Genomic DNA, 23,130 nt, shown 5'->3' on the forward strand with positions numbered 1-23,130 from the left:
GAGGATTAAACAGATCAGAAAATGAATGGATGGATTGGATTATTGATATACAGGTATTATTATGAACCATCCCCTCAAACACACGCTGTTCCAAAACATTGACACTGTCTCCCTCTAGTGATGAAAATAACAAAACATTGGCTTTTTTCCAAACATCAGGGCCAAAAGGCTTTATTCCACGTCATCTTTCAGGATCAGAATTCTTCATTCGTCTGGTCCGTTCAGTACCTCTTATTTTCCCGAAAAAGATAGTCCTGGAAATGCCCATGGTAAGGATTTAGGAAAAGGCAGCTCAACAAATACACACACACATGTAGATACACACGATGACTGGTTGTTGATTTGCAATAGTATGCAAATAAAACCTCATCTCACCCCAAGGAAAAGATGAGGAGGAGCAGCAAAGATGTAAAGCAGATGGCGATGAGCACGCGCGATGGGAGATACTGAGAGGGGCGAGGCGACCCAGCGTGTAACCTCCCTCCAGGGAGTAGAGACAGCTCAAATATCTCCTGCAGCTTGGAATGGCCCGTCACGGCGTGGGGGGTCACTTGAGGAAGGGAAACAGTCAAACGTAGTACACAGAGACATTAAATGTTAGTCATGTGTCTAAAATGATTATTGGGAACATTGCTGGCTAGTCTAAAACAATAGGAATTTATACATGACAGTTTATTAATGACTATAAGAATCAGAAAACTTATTCGTCCCACAATGGGGAAATTGCAGTACTTTTTGCTTAAAGCCACTTTTTACCCATTCGAATGTGCTTTTACCTCGTACTAAACACAACCCCGCCCCCCGTTTAATTAATTGTACCGTGGCAGTTGAATGACTTCAGATTTTGCAAATAGTCGACAAGAAGATGATGAAAGTCTAATGTAAGTTCATTAATCGATAACAAAAATGAAAAATGTCTACATTGGTAAGCAGTCCCAAATTAGATTTGTGCCACTGACTAGTTTTACATTGCAACATACTGTGCAAACATTTTACTTTTTAATGGCTTGTATACAAATAGTTGATGTGAAAGTGTGAAATTAAACAAGCAAACAATTTGTGGCTGCATATCAGAATCAGAATCAGAATCATCTTTATTGCCAAGTATGTAGAACACACAAGGAATTTGTTTCCGGTCGAACACGCTGCACTAGTATCATCATCAAAACATTGCAAAGCGGCACTATACAGTTCAATTTGGGCTACTGTTCAAAGAGTTAATGGCTTGGGGGAAGAAGTTGTTTAAATGTCTGTTGGATTTGGTGCGCATGGAACGGTAGCGCCTGCCTGAGGGGAGTAGCTGGAAAAGGTGGTGGGCAGGGTGCGGAGGGTCCAGTATGATTTTCCGCACCCTAGTTTGGATTCTTGCAGTGTGCAAGTCCTCGGGAGTTGGTAGGGCGGTACCAATGATTTTTTCCGCCGTCCGAACTGTCCCACTGTTGCATGCTAGTGAGGATATTTTGCATAACAACTGAGAGTTTCTACATCTATGATATTGTCAGCTCGGTTGGCCCAAAATCCAGAGTCCGTTTCAAGCAGTGTTGGGCCATCAAGACATGCAAAGCCTTCTCTGCTGGCCTAAAAATATCTAAATCAAGGACTGATTGGATTGGATTTGCCTTTATTAGTCTCGCAGTGGAGAAATTTACATTTCACAGCAGCCAAGTAATGAAAGGAATGAAAGTATGTACTATAGTATGACGTAAAGTACTGATGTTAATTATATTTTGCCCATGAATTTTTATTCCATAATTCCAAATTGTCTTTCACTGTCCTTTCATTAATTTTTCACTGTTGCGCTGATTCCACATGTGTTTTCGTATTTAAGCATTTAACCACTCACATTTCAGCCATCATTTGTTATCAGGGTCAGAAATCTACCTGGACGCCTTCACAATCAGTTCTGTGGGCCCTCAAGCATCAAATGTGTTGATCAAACTGTTGCTCTAACCAATCAGATTTTGAATTGGCAACCCAAAATGGGTCCCAATGCCTTCTTGAAGGCGCTGGTCAACGTCAGAGTTTTCGAAAACTATGATTGGCTAGTTACTAGCCAATCATAGTTTGTGAAAACTGCTTCCATATCCAGCCGCTCGTGACAAGGGCATAGTGGCCAGAGCTAGCACACTTTATCGGTAGCAAGCTGCATAAGCAAATATATTGGGTTGATTTAATAGCAGTTTTGTCATCCCACAATGGCTGAAGGAGGAGAAATTAATTTGGTTGCAGATATGCTGTTCAAGACAGATACACTGTTCAAGCCTTTCCAGCAGCTCATCCATTTTGTTTTTCTACTTTCATTCCTTTCATCACTTTCCACTGCGAGACTAATAAAGGCAAATCCAAGCTATTTTGAAGCCTGACTTTTCAAGAAAAAAATGGACATTATTAAGAAAGGTCAGTCAGTTATTTCCTGGCTAATGGTACCCTCTAGTGGACTTGCAGTAAATCACACCACACATTTTTTAGTCTGGATTGATTCAGACGTAGCACTACTGAAGGCCTAGCGATGAAATCCACGGCCCGCCACTGGTTTGAAGTGAACTGTCTGAAAGACGACCACGCTGAAGTGCTCTCATGAAGAAATTACATTAAAAAAAAAAAAAAAATAAATAACACTCAAACAAAACTATCAGTGGAGCAGCTGCAGGGAGTAGTCTTCTGCTCCCCCCAACCTGAGAGCAGGGACCTATCATATCTGAGTCCGGCACCGCCATGTCTGGACAGTAGGGATATATATATAGGGCCTAAACTACCAGTAAGACTTTAGTTTGCTGACGAAGTTTCTTGGATAAGAAGCGAAACGTCCGACACCTTCAAAGAAGTACAGATGACGGCTGAAGAAAACTTTTCATCGATGGACCACTCCTGTACGACTGAGAGCTTAAACAAAACATGAGAGAAATAAATCCCAACAAACCCACTCTAAAACTCTGGCCCCTCTTAAAAAAGTGATAATCAAATCTTAGTTTCCTTTCAAGTGTCACGGTTTGCGAGGTGGTGATGGCGGGTTCGGATCCCAAAAAGCAGGCAGGAGGGAGCAGGAGGTTGTTTGACAAATTGTATTAAAATAAAGTCAGCAGGAACAAAATGTAAAACATCAAAATGATCTGAATGGAAAAAAATACAAAGTAGCAACAGAAAACCAAGTGTAAAAGTCCGCCAGGGTTAAACAAACACGTACACGATGCATGCTGCAACCAAGCAGCAAACAAACAATGAATCGGCACCGGATGATCGTGCCAGGTGTCCTTTTAAGTGTTATTGATTATAACGACCAGCACCTGCGAGGCTGCCGGCAGGGCTGACGTCGCTACCCGCTGGTCGCCAATCTGATCGGGACGACCAGCACCTGTGCAGGTGCAGGCGGGGCCGACAGCGCCCCCCGTTGGTCGCCAACCAGATCATGACAGTACCCCCCCTTCAAGGGGCTGCTTCCAGAAGTCCCAACAGTCTCCCAAAAGGTCCACTCGCCAGGGAACGGTCGGTGGAGAGGGAAACCGCTGCCTCTCCAGCATACGACGGGCGGCGGCCTGATGGGAACGGGACTCGGCCTGGGGTGGACGAAGACGCGGCACTGATCGTCGTGGGCGTGAGTGCGATCCCTCTCGCACGTTCACGCGACGGCGCATGGCTCTGCGTGGACGTCGAACTGCCAGGCGCAGAATGGCACCCCGTACGGCCGTATGGGACCAGGTCTCGGCCGGACGCCGACGTGGGCGTGAACTGCCCGGCTCCGGGGGAACGAGACCAGTCCAGAGCCGCTCCGGGATCCAGCGGTGAGTGGGGTCTCGGACTGACGTTGACGCGAACGTTGCACGGCTCGTCGTGGATGAGACTCAATTCGTCATGCACGACGACAGCGTGGCTGGACGTGGGCGTGCAATGCCAGTCACCCAGTGTCACCCTGCACGGCCACCTGGAAGGAGGTCTCGGCCGGACGTTTACGTGGACGTTGCGGCTCGTCGAGTGACGCAATTCAAACGCGACGAGGCTTGCGCTAACGTGGACGTAGCATGGTCAGGCACGGGGTGGAAATGAGACGGGTCCGATGTACCTGCGGGATCCGATAGTTGGCCGATTCATTCTGTCACGGTTTTGCGAGGTGGTGATGGCGGGTGCGGATCCCACAAAGCAGGCAGGAGGGAGCAGGAGGTTGTTTGACAAATTGTATTAAAATAAAGATGTAAAACATCAAAATGATCTGAATGGAAAAAATACAAAGTAGCAAAAGAAAACCAAGTGTAAAAGTCCGCCAAGGTTAAACAAACACGTACACGATGCATGCTGCAACCAAGCAGCAAACAAACAATGAATCGGCACCGGATGATCGTGCCAGGTGTCCTTTTAAGTGTCATTGATTATAACGACCAGCACCTGCGAGGCTGCCGGCAGGGCTGACGTCGCTACCCGCTGGTCGCTCATCTGATCGGGACGACCAGCACCTGTGCAGGTGCAGGCGGGGCCGACAGCGCCCCCCGTTGGTCGCCAACCAGATCATGACATCAAGGGGTTGCCACAGCGAATCAGTGTCATCCATCTTCATTTTTTTTGTTCCATGTTAAAATAATCACCCTGGTGTTAGCTAATAGCATTGTGAATACTCGATTTAATTCTCCCCATGTATTTTCAATGGCGATCAATGATGCGCGCAAATTCAGGTGGTGGCCCAACCCACTGCGCACATAGGAAGCCAATGACCGGAAAGATTGATTTGCAACAAAGGATTGTAAAGTGCCTACATCTATTTCTCATACCTGTGAGATAGTAGTAAATTCTGGCAATGGATATCTCATCTGAATAGATCTCACATTGGTAGGTGCCCTGGTGGTGCGTCCTGGTAGATGAGATGGAGTAGAGATTGTCCTCCCCTATCGTCATTTCTTCAAACAACTCCACATTGTGAGTTTTCACCTAGCAAACAACATTCTTTAATTTGACAACTCCATTTTTCATAACTCTGCAAATTTGAGTGAACAATAAAAACATTTACAACTATACGCAATTAGCTCATTCACTGCCAGACATGGGCAATAATGGTTCACTCCAGTGCCAGGGTTTTTGTCATTGTCATTTGAATTCCAAGACCCACAGAATATTGAGTTTTAGGACTACATAAACAATAAATACAGCGTTAGAAACCTCTCTTATTTCATCTGAAAAAAAGAGTTAATTTCTGAATTATATGGGTCTGGAGTTACATGAGCTTGAAATGAGGGTGGTTGTCCAAAATACAATGCAATACAAACATATTGGTTTATATCGCGCTTTAGCTGCTGAAGCTGGAACAAAGCGCTAATATGGAAAAAAGGGAAATTATGCCCCCTTGTGAAAAAGAAAAAAAACCATTGCCAGAGGTCATGGCCAGCGCTTTAAGCAGACATTTAAACATCTACTTCTCCCAAGCCATTAACTCTTTAAACAGTCACCCAAATAGAACTGTATAGTGCCTCTTTGCAATTTTTTGATGATGATTCTGATTCTGATTCTTTATCGGCACCCATGCATGAAAAAACAAAACCCGAACAAATTCAGGAATGGCGCTCTACGACATATTTTCGATTTCCAAATAAATTTGTGAATGACAGTGAATGAATTAAGAGACTTCAATGAATGCAAAGTGCATGGATTTTGAAATGTGTGAGGAAGAAGCGCAAAGTTCTGTCATAATGAGCTGTACCGTAGCGTATCGCCATCCCACTGAATTGAACAAAGTCGAATATTTCCCTTTTAAATTCAAACTGTTCATGAAGCATAATGCCTGCACCTTATGAATCACCTTTTACAGGATGATATTTAAAAAATATATATTACGACTGATTTCCTTCAGCTATATTACAAGAAGAAAATAGAAATTATTGTTTGTTTTGGTCTGGTCAAAAAAAATGTCGCTGTGTTGCTCGATCAGACTGTTCGGGGGATGTCAACAAACCTGCTCAGGACCTGGATTTGTATTGGTGAGATGTAATTCCAGTTACTGTTACTGTCAATTTATTCGTTTTCTTTTGAGAGCAAGAACTTTTTTTCCATTTAAATGTCACCCATCCATTTTCTGATGTGCATTATCATTGAACGGGTCACAAGTGGGGGTGGTGGAGCCTATCACAGTAGCTGCGGGGTACCCTTGAACCAGTTGCCAGCCAATCACAGGGCACACAAGAAAAACCATCCACGCTCACACTCACAACTACGGACAATTTAGAGTGTTTAATCAGCCTTCCATGCATGTTTTTGAAATGTGGGAGCAAACCGGAGTACCTAGGGAAAACACACGCAGGCCCAGGGACAAAGTGCAAACTCCACACAGTGTGGCCGGAAGTGAACACTGTACCTCTGCACTGTGAAGTCGATTCGCTCACCCCTCAGCCCACCCAATTAAATGTCAGTAGCTTCAGAAAATGTGCTTACTGTAAATAAATGCTTGATGTGGTGATAGTGCTTGACTCTGGAACACCTTCATTCAATTATTTTCTATTTGGGTGTGCATGTGGAAGGCGGAGGGTGTTCCAGCATTCTAGAAACGGGTGTGTTCAACTTTGGAAGGTTGCACTCAGATCATCATTATCATCAGAAGCAAACAAAGCAGTTTGATGGAACCGAGATTTGAGTCTCACGCCTCATACTGACCTGGACACTTTTCTGACTTGTCAAGCGCAGTAAGTATAAGCGATATAACAGTGGAGATGAAACTTACTTGTTCTGCAAATTTCCAAATCATCGTGATCTTAGTATTTTCGGGTAATGGAAATGATACATCACACAACATTTGGACAGGATTGTTCTCTTCCACTGTTCTGTTTTCAACTGAAAAATACACACAAGAGGACACACGGCCTGTAAATAACATTCCCCCAGGTCGCCGTTTGCAGACCGAATGCTCCTTAATGATTCCACTTAAAGGAAAACCGACGTCGCCGGACAAGTTGTGTCCATAATTTGTAAAATGGCTTCAAAAGACTTCTACTGAGCGTATTTTACAAAGATTCCACCGCATATAGCTATATTTTACGTTTTAAGACTCGCGCTGAATATTCCGGAAGTCTTATTTTTGAGTTGGTGACGAGTCCTCACCCTACGTCACTGAAGGAACGCCCCTGACCGAAAAAAGGACACATTGTAGCAGTCCTTCCATCACATCAATGCATTTTGCTGTACTTGTTTGGTCTGAAAACTTCGTGTTGCACCAAAAAGAGGCAGAAGAGGGCGACAAAGCTCCATGTAAGGAATTAATCAGCCCTTTTCCACAGACTGATTAATGTTCTGCCTCTTCCGCCATTTTCTGCTTCTTTTTGGTGCAACACCCCCCACCCCCTATTGCCTCAAAATGGCACGGAATAAATTCGATTGCAAACATGTATGCTTTCCTCTTCAGAACTATTTGAATCCTATTCATAACTAGATGAGTATCAAGAAAGCATATTCTCCGAATCTGAAGCCATTGTTTTGATTCTCCAGCAAGGCAAGACGTCTTGGGGTGACACCACGAACAAGGGGGCGGGACCATCTAAAACTGGCCACTTCCGGGTTCATTTTTTTTGCAGATTTTGGACACTTTAAGTCATGCAAAACACCAATAAAAATTGGTGTTTTGCATTTGACTAAAAATATCATTGGGCATTTTAGATGCTATAAAACGTTTTTCAGATGTCAGTTGGGAAACAAAAAAGTGATGTCGGTTGTCCTTTAAGCCGAGTCACTGAGGAGAAAAGTAGAAGTGAGCATTAGGTGAGCTGTATGGGGATGACATGATACCATAATGCGTGGGAGCTAACTGTCACCTTGCATAAAGAAGCCTGGGGCTTAAAGTGAAACCTTGTGCAAACGATATGTGTGGAAATAAAACCTCGCCTCCAGTCGCTTTCTCCAAATCTCGACTTGATACGAAGAGCATTTCAAGGATCAAAAGCAGAGTTTCCAGGAACAAGGACACTTGGGAAGGTACAATCAAACTTATGTAAGAATCTGTCATATATATATATATATATATATATATATACCAGACCAACCAGATATCGTGGTCATAGATAAAGGGGAAAGGAAAGCCGTTGTCGTGGATGTAGCGGTCCCGAGTGATGGGAACATCAGAAAGAAGGAACATGAGAAAATCGAGAAATACCAAGGGCTCAGAGAGGAGCTGGAGAGAGCCTGAAAGGTAAAGGTGACAGTCGTGCCTGTGGTGGTCGGAGCACTTGGGGCAGTGACCCCCAAACTCGACGAGTGGTTGCAACAGATCCCGGGAACAACATCGGATATCTCGGTCCAGAAAAGCGCAGTGCTGGGAACAGCACGGATACTGCGCAGAACCCTCAAGCTTCCTGGCCTCTGGTAGAGGACCCGAGCTGAAATGGGGACAGACACCACCCATGGTGGGTGAGGCGAGGATTTTATATATATATATATATATATATATATATATTAAAAAAAAATTCTGAATATACAAAAAGGAGAGGAGTAGCAGTACCTTACATTGCAGGAGTTTCTGAAAAACTACAAAGAGTCCTTTGGCAACACAAATTTCCTACTTATTTCAAACCATTAAACACTTTAAGGCAAAAATTAGTGCATCCAAAAGATAGGCTGCCAAATGAAAAACAAAGTAATGTAATTTATTCAATACATTGTAAGAATGAAAATTGTAAAGAGCAGTACATTCGGGAGACTAACCACATTCTCAAAAAAGGACTATCAACAACGCAGGGATAATACTAGTGGGCCTGAATCGGCAGTACATATGCACCTAAGAGCTAGCAACCACTCATTTGACGACAATTAGGTTAAAATCTTACCGAAATAACATAGATGGTTTGATAGCGGAGTAAAAGAGGCGATTTTCATAAAACAACTAAATCCTTCATTAAACCGGTGAGGTTCAATTTGGATCGTTCATACAATAGCCTGCATAGGCAACATAGGATTAGTAGTACTGATGAGGTGATACCGGTCGAAGTGGGGCAATCAGGCCAGTCGTTAGTCAGAACAATAGGAACTATCAGTGCAGTTACAGGGAGTAGTCCTCTGCTCCCCCCAACCTGAGAGCAGGGACCTATCATAGCAGAGTCCGGCACCGCCATGTCTGGACTGTAGGGATATATATAGGGCCTAAACTACCAGTAACACTTTAGTTTGCTGACAAAGTTTCTTGGATAAGAAGCGAAACGTCCGACACCTTCAAAGAAGTACAGATGGACGGCTAAAGAAACCTTTTCATCGATAAGAGGGGCAAGGTAGTCCACACTGAAGGGGTCTCACTCCCTGAAGGAACAATAGCAGACATTGAAAACAGCTACAAGTACCTCGGTATACCACAGGCCAATAGCAACCGCGAACTAGCAACCAGGAAAGCGGCTACGACCAAATACCTCCAGCGGGTGAGGCAAGTCCTAAGAAGCCAGCTCAATGGCAAGAACAAGACCCGGGCAATAAACAGCTATGCCCTGCCAGTGATTAGATACCCTGCAGGAATAATAAGGTGGTCAAAGGAAGAGATTCAGACCACGGATGTTAAGACCCGAAAACTCCTCACCATGCACGGAGGGTTCCATCCCAAGTCCAGCACCCTGAGACTGTACACAAGCCGTAAGGAAGGAGGCTAGTGAGTGTGAGAGCCACTGTCCAGGATGAAACATCCAAGCTCCATGAATACATCAAAGAGAAGGCTCCAACAGATGATGTACTCAGAAGAGAATGTCTCAGACAATGTTGGAACAGAGGATGAGGTGCTGGAAAAGGGACAATCATGGGAGGAAAAGCCCCTAAATGGGATGTACCACCGAACCATAACATAAGTGGCTGATCTCAAGAAGTCTTATCAGTGGCAAGAGCAGGCCCTGAACACCGGAGCCATAGAGGCAGGGATATACCACACCAGACAAGACCCAAGGTGTAGGTTGTGCAAAGAGGCACCTGAGACAATCCAACACATAACTGCAGGGTGTACGATGCTGGCAGGGAAAGCCTACATGGAGCGCCATAACCAGGTGGCTGGCATAGTCTACCGAAACATCTGTGCGAAGTATGGACTGGAAACCCCAAGGTCAAAATGGGAAACACCTCAAAAAGTAGTAGAGAATGACCGAGCAAAGATCCTATGGGACTTGCAGATACAGACTGACAAGATGGTATTCGCCAACCAACCAGATATCGTGGTCATAGATAAAGGGCAAAGGAAAGCCGTTGTCGTGGATGTAGCGGTCCCGAGTGATGGAAAGATCAAAAAGAAGGAACATGAGAAAATCGAGAAATACCAAGGGCTCAAAGAGGAGCTGGAGAGAGCCTGGAAGGTAAAGGTGACAGTCGTGCCTGTCCTAGTCGGAGCCCTATATATATATATATATATATATATATATATATATATATATATATATATATATATATATATATATATATATATATATATATATATATATATATATATATATTTTATATTTTGTTTTGCTTTCTCACCTGGGCAGTCAAGAGGAAAATCGCAGGAATCGTCTTTGCATTTGACACAGTTGTAATGCCCGTCTGCAGTTTGAAAACCTGGTTGGATACGTTGAAATATTCCATTATAAACGTTGTCAAGAGGCCTTGTGCAAAGTGAAGGTTTAAAAAGGACGAAAAGAACTAACCGCAAGGGGGGATGCATCCAGTGGCTGGAAGAAAAAGGGAAAAAAAGGGTTACTGTAATGACAGCTGGACATATTTGGTATTGCTACTTAACCTGGCAGCTTCTTGTCTTCTCTAAAATATGTGAAAAGCCGTGATCACATAACTGGACTATTACAGTAAGAGCATCGAGATCAGAGGGAGCTATAATGACTCAACACGGGCTTCACTATGGATGAAAAGATGAAGGGAAGGGGAGGAGACTAGGTCTCACCTCGAGGCAGTTTGGAGGCCTCTGCGATGAAATTGTCTGCTGCTGTCTGCAGCCTGCTCTCGTACACGCTGTCTGATAAGACAAGAGAATGAGCAAGAACACACACATACACTTTTAACTCGACATTTCAAGCATTATTTTGAAACTCGAACGTCCCAATTTTAGAGCTAACATGACAATTAAGATGCCAAGAATGTCATTTCGGAGTAATGGTCAAAAGTCATTAATGAACAAGGCTGTACATTCATGCTATGACCAAAATGCCTACTAGCGCTGACAAAAATGTCATTTCAATTTCAGGTTAAAGCATCATTTAAGAATACTGATAACAATGTCACAAAAAAAAATTGGAGCTATACTGAAAAGTAATTCTGTCTGATAACAAACAAATGCACACATTAGGAGCAATCTCAAAGGTAATTATTTCCACAGGATGATCTAATGTCAATTTATAGTAAGGCTATACTGTCACTTTGGAGTAAGGTGACGTTAAAATGTAATGAGATGCCCTCAAGTGTCTTTTAGGAGCAACGTTTAAATTGTCATTTTCATTTTGGAGTTATGTATTTTCCGCACTACAAGGTGCACATAAAAGCACACATTTCACAAAAGACACCAGTGAACCTTATAATTCGATGTACCTTATATACGTATACAGACGCTACCCAATTTACAAACGGATACGTTCCAAACAGTTGTTTGTCAGGTGAATTTGTTCGTAAGTTGCTTTTGTGCTATATTTTGTATTAAATGTGTCTTAAAGGCTTATACAAGTATGTAAGTTTAAGGCTTGTATTATCAACCTGTATTTGTTTGGACTGAACAATAAAATATATGGTCTATAAAGATATGTACATGTACAACTGGAGAGAATACTACATGTTAGAGAGCTCTCACAGCGCCTCACGTCGGTATTAGCGGCGGAAAGCACTACTCGGAAAAAGGCAAAATCTAACTTACAGCATCTCTGTCCGAACATTTTTCGGCATGTCAGCAAAAATAGTCGTATGCACCGTTGTTCGTAACTCGAATGTTCGCATGTAGGGGAGAGTCTGTACTGTATTTTCTGGTGTATAAGGTGCACGGTGTAAAAGCCGGGGGCCAAATCTGATCCGCCACATCATTCCATTCGGTCCGCAAAAGAAAATCAAAATTCTATGATGTTTGCTAAAGTACGATAAAAAATTGTCCCATGGAAACAACAATATCAGTCATTGTTTTTGACTTCAAATTAGAAAACTAGTTAATTGTTTAATTTGTTGTGCGCTCTGTATGTAATATGTGGAGGGGATGAAACATTCTAATGGCTTTCATGAATTCATAACGGCCCCCGGAGAAGAGACCGTACCTACAATATGGCCCACGGCAATAAATGAGTTTGACACCCTTGACTTGAAGGACAACCGACGTCTCCGGACAAGTTGTGTCCATAATTTGTAAAATGGCATCAAATAACTTGTACTGAGCGTATTTTACAAAGATTCCACCGCATATAGCTATATTTTACATTTTAAGACTCGCGCTGAATGTTCTGAAAGTCTTGTTTTTGAGTTGGTGACGAGTCCTCACCCTACGTCACTGAAGGAACGCCCCTGACCGAAAAAAGGTGTACTTGTTTGGTCTGAAAACTTCGTGTTGCACCAAAAAGAGGCAGAAGAGGGCGACAAAGCGCCGCGTAAGGAATTAATCAGCCTGTGGAAACGGGTTTATTAATTCTTTACATGGAGCTTTGTCGTCATTTTCTGCCCATTTTGAAGTGCTACATTTCCCCCCCTATTGCCTCAAAATGGCACGGAATAAATTATTTAATCGATTGCAAACATGTATGCTTTCCTCTTCAGAACTATTTGAATCATATTCATAACTGGATGACTAACAAGAAAGCATATTCTCCAAATCTGAAGCCATTGTTTTGATTCTCCAGTAAGGCAAGACGTCTTGGGGTGATGCCACGAACAAGGGGGCGGGACCTTCTGAAACTCGCCACTTCCGGGTTATTTTTTTTTTTGCAGATTTTGGACACTAAGTCAATTTTTATTGGTGTTTTGCATTTGACTAAAAATATCATACTGAGTGTTTTGGGTATTTTAGATGCTATAAAACGTTTTTCTGATGTCAGTTAGGAAACAAAAAAGTAATGTCGGTTGTCCTTTCAAGGTTACCTAACAAAACCACAGCCTCTCTATAGCTTCTATTGTATGCGTCTTGAGACAAGGTGTCCCCTACATTTGCAAAGAAGTTTTAAAATAGGCCATGCATTGAAGGTGCACCTTATACTCCAAAACAGAATTCCAACAGAATAAAGTTAAATGTAATATGCCAGCATTGGGCGGCCCGGTGGTCGAGTGGTTAGCACACCGCCTTCACAGTGCAGAGGTCGCCGGTTCCCACTCCGGCCTCCCTGTGTGGAGCTTGCATGTTCTCCCCGGGCCCGCGTGGCCCTTCTCCGGGTCCTAATTCCAAAAACATGCATGGCAGGCAGATTGACCACTCAAGTTGTCCCTAGGTGTGAGTGTGAGAGTGACTGTTGTAAGTCTTCGTGTGGCCTGCGATTGAATGGCAACCAATTTAGGGTGTCCCTCGCCTCGTGCCCGAAGACAGCTGGGATAGGCTCCAGCACCCCCCACGAACCTAATAAGGAATAAGCGGTACGGAAAAAGGATGGATGGATGCCAGCATTGTTCAAATGCCATTCAGTAGTGCTGCCACAATGCAATGTCTGCTTAAATATAATGAAGCAGCAAGATTAAAAGATATTGTCAAGCAGTATTCAAATGTCATTCCGGAGCAATGAGCAACTGCATGTCTGTTAAGAGTCAAGCTACCGTAATTGTTTTTATGCCGAAACTGTTTCACCAAGGGAAGAATCTGCAACTCCATGATGTTCTTCAGCTGTGCCGTGTAAGCTTTCCCTGTTAACACACACAAAGACAGTTCCCTTTATTGATCACGTATCTCACAATGGCAGCAGCAGAATGAATTCGGAACGCCACAAAAACAGTTAGTCTTTATGATGTAACTGGATCCAAAACACACTGCCAACGCAAGAAAGGATTTTGTTGTGAGATGAGGGGTGTAAGGTGTTAGTTAAACCGTCAGAATTACTAACCAAATCTTAACCTCAAAGAGCATGCATTTCACCTCCTGAAGTGGAGACTGAAGGGACAAACCCCCAGAAACAAACAAGAACTGGAAGAGGATGGAGTAAACACCAACAAATACATTTCAAATGAAAGATGCAACAGTGTGATGAGTCTCAATGACAAAAATCTCCCGATTTATGATTTCTGAAACTTAACATGTATGGTGTTCTGTCCTGTGTTGTTCACCCACCTTGGTCTAAATATTGTGAAATAAAATATGGAATTAAAAGACCACCCCCATTCATATTGTTATGCTATAATGCTAATGTTATAGTTTGCTCATTCAGGCAAAAATTGATATGATGACAAACTCGGTATGTACCTTCGGGAGTTAAATATATCACGTTCGTTCTACCCGTTGCTGATTGGGCAGAGAGGAATACAAACCATACATTTTAGTAGAAAAAGGTAACGTTTTGTCACAATAACTGACATTGGAGATACTTTCTTACGACACAGAAAGTTTAAAAAATAAAATTAATACATTAAAGTTGATGAATGACAAGTAGTCCTTGTAGCCTTCATTGTCCCCGCTGTGGGAAATAATTGAACAACCTGCACGAGTAAAGTTTTCCCAAATGACTCCATACCGACTCTGCCGGCCGCGATCACTTTGGGGTTGTCGTTGAAGATCCGGTCAAGGGTTTTGAAGCATGCGTCCACATTGTTCAAACTGGACAATGTCAATCTGTAGCCTGTACACAGTTCAGAAGTGTCCGTCAGACTCACAAAGCAGCGAAAGCAGCCCTCAGATGGCCTGATAAGGCCACACAACACACACAAGATTAAAAAGAACAAAGCAAATGTGCTCATTTTAAAATTATATTAATGTGGATTAAAAAAAAACGGGTCAATGTCGACAAAAGCGAGATTTCGACTGATGCAAAACAGTGAGGCGTCACCGTGACGTCACACGATGGATTATGATTTCACGTGTCATATTTGTCTTTGCGATGTGTATTATGTCACTTGTGTGTCCTTGACGGATTTAATCTATATACAAATACTTTGTAAATCAGTAACATTATTTGTATGCTGCAAAACATTCGTGATTTAGCTTGATTGAAAAGAACTTCATTGTGCCTTACACGTTAGATTTTTTTTCCCCCAGACATGACTTTTTTTCAAACAATGTACCCGGCGTAGGCCTGGTGTTTATGTATTTCGTTGCATACTTCTTGGTTTGCAAATGTGTATGTTCAGATCAAAGCCCCAGTGAAAAAAACGAGTACTATCGTTATCATGAATGTCACGTGACAAGCTTGACCATGCCATTTTCATCCCAGTATTTCGTTGAAAGTTTTTACTTTGATTTAGTGTCCACGTCATGTATTCTTTATAGATACAAGAAAAATCGCCCAAATTCACCTTTCTCTGCTTGGTTCCTTTTTTTATTAATGAAAAGTACAAATGATATTAGTGATAATTTTGTGGAGATAGTTTGTGCTGTCCACAGCATTTGATGCTCCATTTTTACTTTCTCGCAGCTGAAATCAGTCTACGTTGCTCGTCAACTTGGCTAATAGCTTGGCTAATAGCTGCCTTTATAAAAGATTATAATTCCCATATAAAAGATGTAGTACGCCGTACAATATTTGAAATTATAAAAAAATGCAAACACTGATTAACTGGATTTGAGCCAAAATGGTCTTTGTAAGATGGATTCACAATAGTTTTTCCTGTATAAAAGTTGTGATGCCCCCAAAACCTCCTATAGACATAAGGTTGACTTGCTCAATATTTACAAACCAAAAAGGATTGTGTTTGGTCAACAGTGCTGGAAGTTCCTCAAAGTAGCCTGCAGCTTTGCCATACAGCAGAGGATGTGGGTGTGTTGAACATTTGTCACAGAACAGAAATGGAGAAAATGTTGCAAATGCAATGCAGTTGCCTGATACACTCAACTCAGCGTTCGTTTTTTTTTTGTTTTTTTTTGCCAAGTCTGGATGTTATATGGCACCATGTTGCTTCTTACAGGTGTGTATTGGTAGAGACGTCACTGTGAGAAAGGCGTACTGCATTGGTCATCTCATGAGCGTTATGTTATGCCCACCTGCTGCCATTTTTTTCTTTGTCAAATGCGGCGTCTTTTAAACATTGGTTCAGATTTATTTTTTAATCAGCACATCTAATTCCTTCATGAAGTCACTGGTGTAGCTTCTCATGTGTACTCACAAAAGGAACATTTCCCGACTCACGTCTTTCGTCTACCTCAATGCACCAGTTTTGCTGCAGAGCAGAGAGATGCAGTGAGCTAAAAATGGGTGGTGATGGTGGGGGGAGAGTTGTACAAGCGTTGGATGGGGCAGGGGAGCGGCGGGTTAATGCTGATGTATATATCGGGAGGGTGGGGGATGTTTGTTAGATTGCCTCAAGAGAAATAAAGCCCCGTCGTCTAACCAGCAGTCCAGGAGGAACAAAGGAAATCAAGCACATTCTTGGTGGCGTTGAGCAAATGAGGCAATGGAGGTGTAAAGACAGCCAAAGGGACAACAGACGAGGAAGAGGTGAGTGAGGCCATATGTGACAAAAGGGGGAGAGTGAGCAAGCAGGCGGGACTACAAATCATGCCGACCGCCTCATCACATCCTGTATCCCCCACTTGTCTACCATCCTCCCTCTTCACTATGGCTACATCACCATGGCAACCAGACAGGGTGCCTAATACACAACTTAATATATTTCCAGCGGCAGGGTAAGCGGGCTAGTAATGCGTTCATCTGTCTCGCTGCAGACAAGCCAATCAATTTTAGACAAAAAGTCGGCTACTGGACTGCCAAACTTTGCAAGCGCAAAGGGAAAATCCCAAGCGTGTGTGTGTGTACGCGCGTGTGAGAGAGAGAGAAAGCGCAAGGGAGGATGACAGTTCAATCTGGCTCGGATGCGTACTGCCAAGGGCACTTTGCCTCAATTGTATGTCTTACAACACTCAAATTGTACTCATTCGCACATTTTATAAACAATCTACTGTACATCCACATACTGTTATTTACTCAACTGCAGGTGGTGGAAGGCGTGTGTTGGAACAAACAGGTTTTTTAAATATGAAAGCAGGAAAACATTATGAACTAGCGAAACTAAACATTTTTTATTATTAGCCCACAAGGCGTAAAATGAGAACAATTAATGGCTCAAACAAAAAAGTAATCAGGGTTTATTATAAAATAAATGCAAGAGGATCTATTTATGAGCGCTGTTAATTTACAGCATTCACACGATAAACATTTTGAGGTTCTCCAATAAATTTATTCACGGTAACATAAACATTGGCGCATACATCATTGTTGAGTGATCACAGGTCTGCTGGAAAAAGAAACAAAGACGCCGTTTCTCACATCGGTGACATCCCAACTTCCATTTTTGGTTCACGGTTGAATTGAAAAAAGGCTCAGTAGTTAACTTTTGATTGTCTATTTGTGGATGCTGTACAGTACTGAGGCAATGATTTCACTTTTATTATCCCTGGTGGAAAACGGTGTTCATTGCAAGGGGGCATTTTTCATCCTGGGGATGACATTGCTTTGAGGGAATATACAATACTGTACATATTGAATTATATTTCGCCCCGAAACATACGCTATTGCTGGTCGAACAAAAAATGACCCAAACAAAAACATTTAGTGAGCCTGGTGCCATTTAAAATGAAAGCAATAATCAAGAGTCTGCATCTTTGAGTCAGAACTTAGGTGTTTTTATTTTATTGATAGCAGAGCAGTAAAGTGTACAAATGGATAAAAGAACTCAATGGTAGAAAAACTGGCGTGGTCGCAACTCTTGACTGGCTTCCTTAGTCCCCTTTAGGGTGTATGTCACAAAGTCAGACAACAGAGTCACCCCCCCTGAGAGAGGCTCTCTACTACAGTAGAGAACTTTGCACCATCCAAAACGGACTGCTGCAAACTCTAAAAAGTACAAGTTGGATACATGGCAGTGACCTAACGGGATGCTTTGTTGGTGAGATGCACTAGTGGGTGGAGGGTGGGGGGGTGGTGCATAGGATAATAATTGGGGCATTTGCAGCCTGTGAGCCGACCTGAGATATGAGGGGGAAAACAACTTAAAAACGACTCCTATATTTTACTTTGGAGGACTTAAAAAAAACTTGAGAGCGCTGACACGAAAAAAGTTCCCCACCTTTGATTTGAGCTCAGTTTCAGAGGTTCACGACATTGCGATTATCAAGGTTATAGTTTATTTGGACTATTGAAGGGCGGGTGCTTCACATGTCACATTTTCATTAACGAGAGATTGTGCTCAATCTGATAAATGCATGTTTTGTATGACAGGCTTTCAAACACATGACGACTGCAGCTTTGAAAGCAAGCGTTGAAACTGAATGCAGCCCTGTTCCCGAGGACCTCACCTGTGACCTGCTTTGACCTCACAGGTTAAGGGTCTCAGGGACAGAGGGGCATACTGGCAAATTAAATCACGTCATTTCAGGTTCGATGGCAGCGACAGGAAAGAAAAATGAACCACCCCCCAGCCACTGAGAAGAGAAAACCAATAGTGGTCACAGTGCCAAGACAAAGACGTGACCTCATCTCACATTTTGGATTCTGCGGCACCGACCGATCTGTCTCCCGCAGCCCACACTCATGCGCAATCGTCTCAGTCGAGACGCGAAGTGAACAATTGCCACTGGGTCACCTCCCCGTCTTCATGTCATCTATTTTGATGGACAACACAGAGGGTACATAAACATTACGAAGAGATGCAATCAAAGCAGAAACGTTCTTTTTTTGTTTCTTGACCTATTGCGGCGTCTAACAGACTGGCAGCGTGGTAAAATCTGCAACAACGACAAAACGGAAACAGAAAAAGTGCACTATATATCACTTACCTTATAGGAAAAAACAAATGTGCATCAATCGCTCCACAGTTGCCCATACGGAAAATTAAAACCACACTTAAGATGAAGGATATGCCGTTTAAATTGTCTGAAACAAGCAATGAGTCTGTCTGACAATTAAAAACAAGAGCAGTCTGCTCAAAGCAGAAAATGGGGCGACTGGTGTGTTAAAAGGCACATAAACACCTAATTGGCGTAAGTATGATGTCATAGCGTGAAACTTGACAGGGAATGTGCGCTCATGTTCATGTGTGTATACCCAGGTGGTCTTTACGGGCCTGAAGGTAACCGACTTGTGATACTTTCACATCTTAGGTTCACGTTAGAGGGCACAATTGCGGCAGCTGTGACACACCTGAGAGGGATGACGACTGCATTAGACTTCATTCATATTCACGATCGCCACAATAAGAATGAACATGCAATGTAACGTAATATTTGTCTATTATGTTTTACAACAATAGCGGGGATGCATGGGGGGGGCAACGTTTCAATTCGTCAACAGCAGCTCATTTGATTCATTCACCTGTCACATTTGAAAGCGGCTTTCAAAATGTGACAGGGGTGGCTGCCGAGCGGCGTTGACAATCACATTTACACGAGTCCTTTCGAAAAAGGATGCGACACTTCAGGACACAAACACCATAGTGGGAAGCGACTTTAAAAAAGAATTACCATCATACTTTTCCTTGCGGGTTTGCGAGTGTTCCTTTCGAGCGGTCGCCTCTCCCTTTGCTGCTCTACGCCAGATTGCGAGCCCAGTGGCAGGTAGCTCACAGAAAGGGAATATTGATTGCATTTGCGGTGTTGTGCTCTGTCTGCCTACCTGACGAAGGTCCACGCGCCACTGCAACCTTTTGTCTCTGTAGGGGTGCCGCCACGATGCTGCAACGAAACAAACGACACAGACATCACGCTCGCTTCAACCCCAACGATGTATTCCATGCACATACTCAAAACTTGGGAAGGTGACAACACACCGCACGCACATCATTTACCCTCCGTGTTGCATTTAGTCACTACGCGCCTCTTTGCATCACAAGTCGTCTCCCCTCCTCCTTTTTTAGCTCTCTCTCTGTCGTCCCTCCCGTGTCCCTCTTTTCCCCCCCTCACGTTCTCACAACTGCATGTCTGCACACACCAGTCTGCCAGCCACTAGAGCGCGCGCGTGTGTGTGAGAGACAAGGGAGACAGAGGGCGGGAATAAGAGTGCAACGAGTGCACGGATGTGTGTGTTCGTGCGAGACCATGCAAGAGAGAGGGCGCGCATGCACGTGTGTGTGAGAGCGATGGAGAGGGAGGGTGGGTTGGTGTCAAAGCCGCCAGCGAGAAAGTGGGGATGAGGGGGAGGGTCAGAATCCTCTAATAGGATGAACATAGAGAAAAAAATATGAAGCGCATGAGTGTAGTGAACCTTCAGGCATAAGTGTAGTGAACCTTCAGGGCTGAAATTTGTTGCTTCCATGTACACCAATCGGAACGCCATGAAATCATGGTTTCGCAACCGCACGGTAACAATGTTGACTGGATATGTGTAAACACATGTTGAATTCTCACATACAAAAGGTAACAGAGACGAGACGTCTTGATGTCGCAGGTGCAAAAGCAAAGCAGCCAGTGCGTCAAGGTTGGTTCAAACAAAAACTATGGTGAAGAAAATCGATGCAAGCTCAAAACATGGCGAAAATGACATCATGCTCGATCAGTGAGCATCAACGAATTTACTATGCACTCAAGCTCTGCTTTGTCGTCACAATTCATGAACTCATTCACTGCCAGATGATGTGCAACAATGTGTCCACTCCAGTGCTTTTGCCATTTTCACTCAAATTGCAGGACTGATATAGAATAGACTGAATAGAAGTTATCATGTTTTAAAGTTTCATCCTGGTACATGCTTAGTTGGCCGAACACGTGTGACTAAAAGGCCAGTATACACAATGTGTCACGGTTTGCGAGGTGGTGATGGCGGGTGCGGATCCCAAAAAGCAGGCAGGAGTGAGCAGGAGGTTGTTTGACAAATTGTATTAAAATAAGGCAGGAACAAAATGTAAAACATCAAAATCATCTGAACAGAAAAAATACAAAGTATCAAAAGAAGACCAAAAGTAAAAGTCCGCCAAGGTTAAACAAACACATACACAATGCATGCAGCAAACAAGCAGCAAACAATGAACCGACACCGGATGGTCGTGCCGGGTGTCCTTTTAAGTGTCCGTGATTAAACGACCAGCACCTGCAAGGCTGCAGGCAGGGCTGACATCGCTACCCGCTGGTCGCCAATCTGATCGTGACGACCAGCACCTGTGCAGGTGCAGGCGGGGCCGACAGCGCCCCCCGTTGGTCGCCAACCAGATCATGACACAATGAAGCACAGAAAATCTGGACTCACTTTGATATGAACAGAACCACAGTGTTAAACTGTCATTCTCACGTAAGAAATCTCGCCCTGGGCAAAGGGAGTATTTGTGGATACCTTGTACAGGATGGAAGGCTTGGTGTGCTCCTGTACAAGAAGAGCTCATTAGCCACCCATCAAAAGTTATCATGATTTATGGACGTTGGTGCTTGTACCAGGGGACGACTTGCAGGGGTGTCCATGGGACACCCATGGGTATGTTATTCAAATCAAGAAGGCTGTGTTTTACTAATGTTGTCAAAGGTTTGCCACTTGAGAATTGGAAATGGTTTGCCCCGAGTCAATCTTGGGTGTTTTCTGCTTGTGTATTTGGTGTCATGATCCTGTTCCAACACTGATGAGGTACAACTAAGGCAAAGCTTTTTGACACCAGTCAGCACACCTCTCTCTAAGAATACCTTAACCGTTTTCAGATTTCATTGTAACCCGCAAAGATTCAAGACACCTGGTATCTAATGTAGCAGAGCAGCCCCAAAACATATCAGAGGAAGGCTTCACAGTGGGCACAGCACTGTTTTCTCAACATGATTATTTTTTTAGGATGCATCATTTGTTTTAAAATGTCAAATTGGATACATTTAGTTTGGTACAAAAGGAATTTTGTCTTTTTTTATTACTTTTTTGATTAGGCCCCAAAAAATACACAGCCTCTCGAAGAGTGTCAAGAGAAGACAACTGTAAGAAAACAACACAGGATGTTACGTGAATTTAAGCAATGCCATTATATTCTATTAATTATATATTATATTATATTATATTATATTATATTATATTATATTATATTATATTATATTATATTATATTATATTATTGGATTAGTCTTTATTAGTCTCACAGTGGAGAAATGTACATACATGTTTTTGGAATGTGGGAGGAAACTGAAGGACCCGGAGAAAACCCACGCGGGCCTGGGGAGAACATGCAAACTCCACACAGGGAGGCTGGAGCGGGACGCCAGCATGCTAACCACTCGACTACCGTGACACAACACAAAAGACACAGTCATTCAATCTTAAGAACAGTCTACACAATCTTTGTTGTATGAAGCACTTCTAGATCAAACCTAAAAAACAAAATATAGGAGCTGCTGTAAAGGAATGGGAGATTACTTATTATCAATGGGAAACATTATTTCAAAATTCCAAAATGGGTTGCTTGACATGAGACGTTACACTGTACCTTAAAGGACAACCGACGGCTCCGGGCAAGTTGTGCCTGTAATTTGTAAAATCCCTTCAAATGACGTCTACTGAGCGTATTTTACAAAGATTCCACCGCATATAGCTATATTTTAAGACTCGCTTTGAATATTCAGGAAGTCTTGTTTTCGAGTTGATGACAATCCCCTACGCGATGTCACATTTGGAACGCTCCTGACCCAGAAAGCGACACACAATGCATTTTGGGTACTTTGTTTGGTCTGAAAACTTCGTGATGATCTGTGTTGATGGCGAAATTAGAAGAACACATAAAACATAAATAACGCGATAGTGAATTGTTATGTGTTGCACCAAGACTACTATTTGATATTCGCTGACAGAAATTCCTAGCAGACAAATCAGCTCATTTCCAACGGAGCTTGGGAGCCATCTTGTGCATTTTCTGGGATGCTACATTGCTGTCATTGAAGGCTCGAATTGATATGGGAGGACTCCTTTAATCAATTGCAAACATTTATGTTTTCCTCTTCAGAACTATTTGAATCATATTCATAACTGAATGAGTAACAAGAAAGCATCTTCTCCGAATTTTTACTCCGTGAACCCATTGTTTTGTTTCTTGAGCAAGGCAAGACGACTTGGCGTGACGTCATGAACTGGGGGCAGGACTTTCTGAAAATCCCCAGTTTCGAGCT

General features: G+C 43.0%; 1 protein-coding gene across 1 annotated transcript in view; it reads right to left on the reverse strand.

Annotated features, from left to right (window-relative positions):
- The window catches only part of spaca6 (sperm acrosome associated 6), an 87,649-nt gene that overhangs the window by 16,823 nt on the left and 47,696 nt on the right, over positions 1-23,130 (reverse strand). Inside the window, exons 4-12 of the mRNA XM_088998343.1 lie at positions 19,683-19,741; positions 14,595-14,699; positions 13,687-13,773; positions 10,862-10,933; positions 10,611-10,634; positions 10,444-10,521; positions 6,695-6,804; positions 4,758-4,914; positions 376-550 (exon numbers count right to left, since the gene is read on the reverse strand). Of these exons, the coding sequence (XP_088854469.1) occupies positions 376-550; positions 4,758-4,914; positions 6,695-6,804; positions 10,444-10,521; positions 10,611-10,634; positions 10,862-10,933; positions 13,687-13,741 (671 nt within the window). The 5' untranslated portion in view covers positions 13,742-13,773; positions 14,595-14,699; positions 19,683-19,741. The remainder of the gene's footprint in view (positions 1-375; positions 551-4,757; positions 4,915-6,694; positions 6,805-10,443; positions 10,522-10,610; positions 10,635-10,861; positions 10,934-13,686; positions 13,774-14,594; positions 14,700-19,682; positions 19,742-23,130) is intronic.

This window comes from Hippocampus bargibanti, linkage group LG06, assembly GCF_051943395.1.
Source record: "Hippocampus bargibanti isolate YZ-2025 linkage group LG06, ASM5194339v1, whole genome shotgun sequence".
Taxonomy (NCBI): Eukaryota; Metazoa; Chordata; class Actinopteri; order Syngnathiformes; family Syngnathidae; genus Hippocampus; species Hippocampus bargibanti.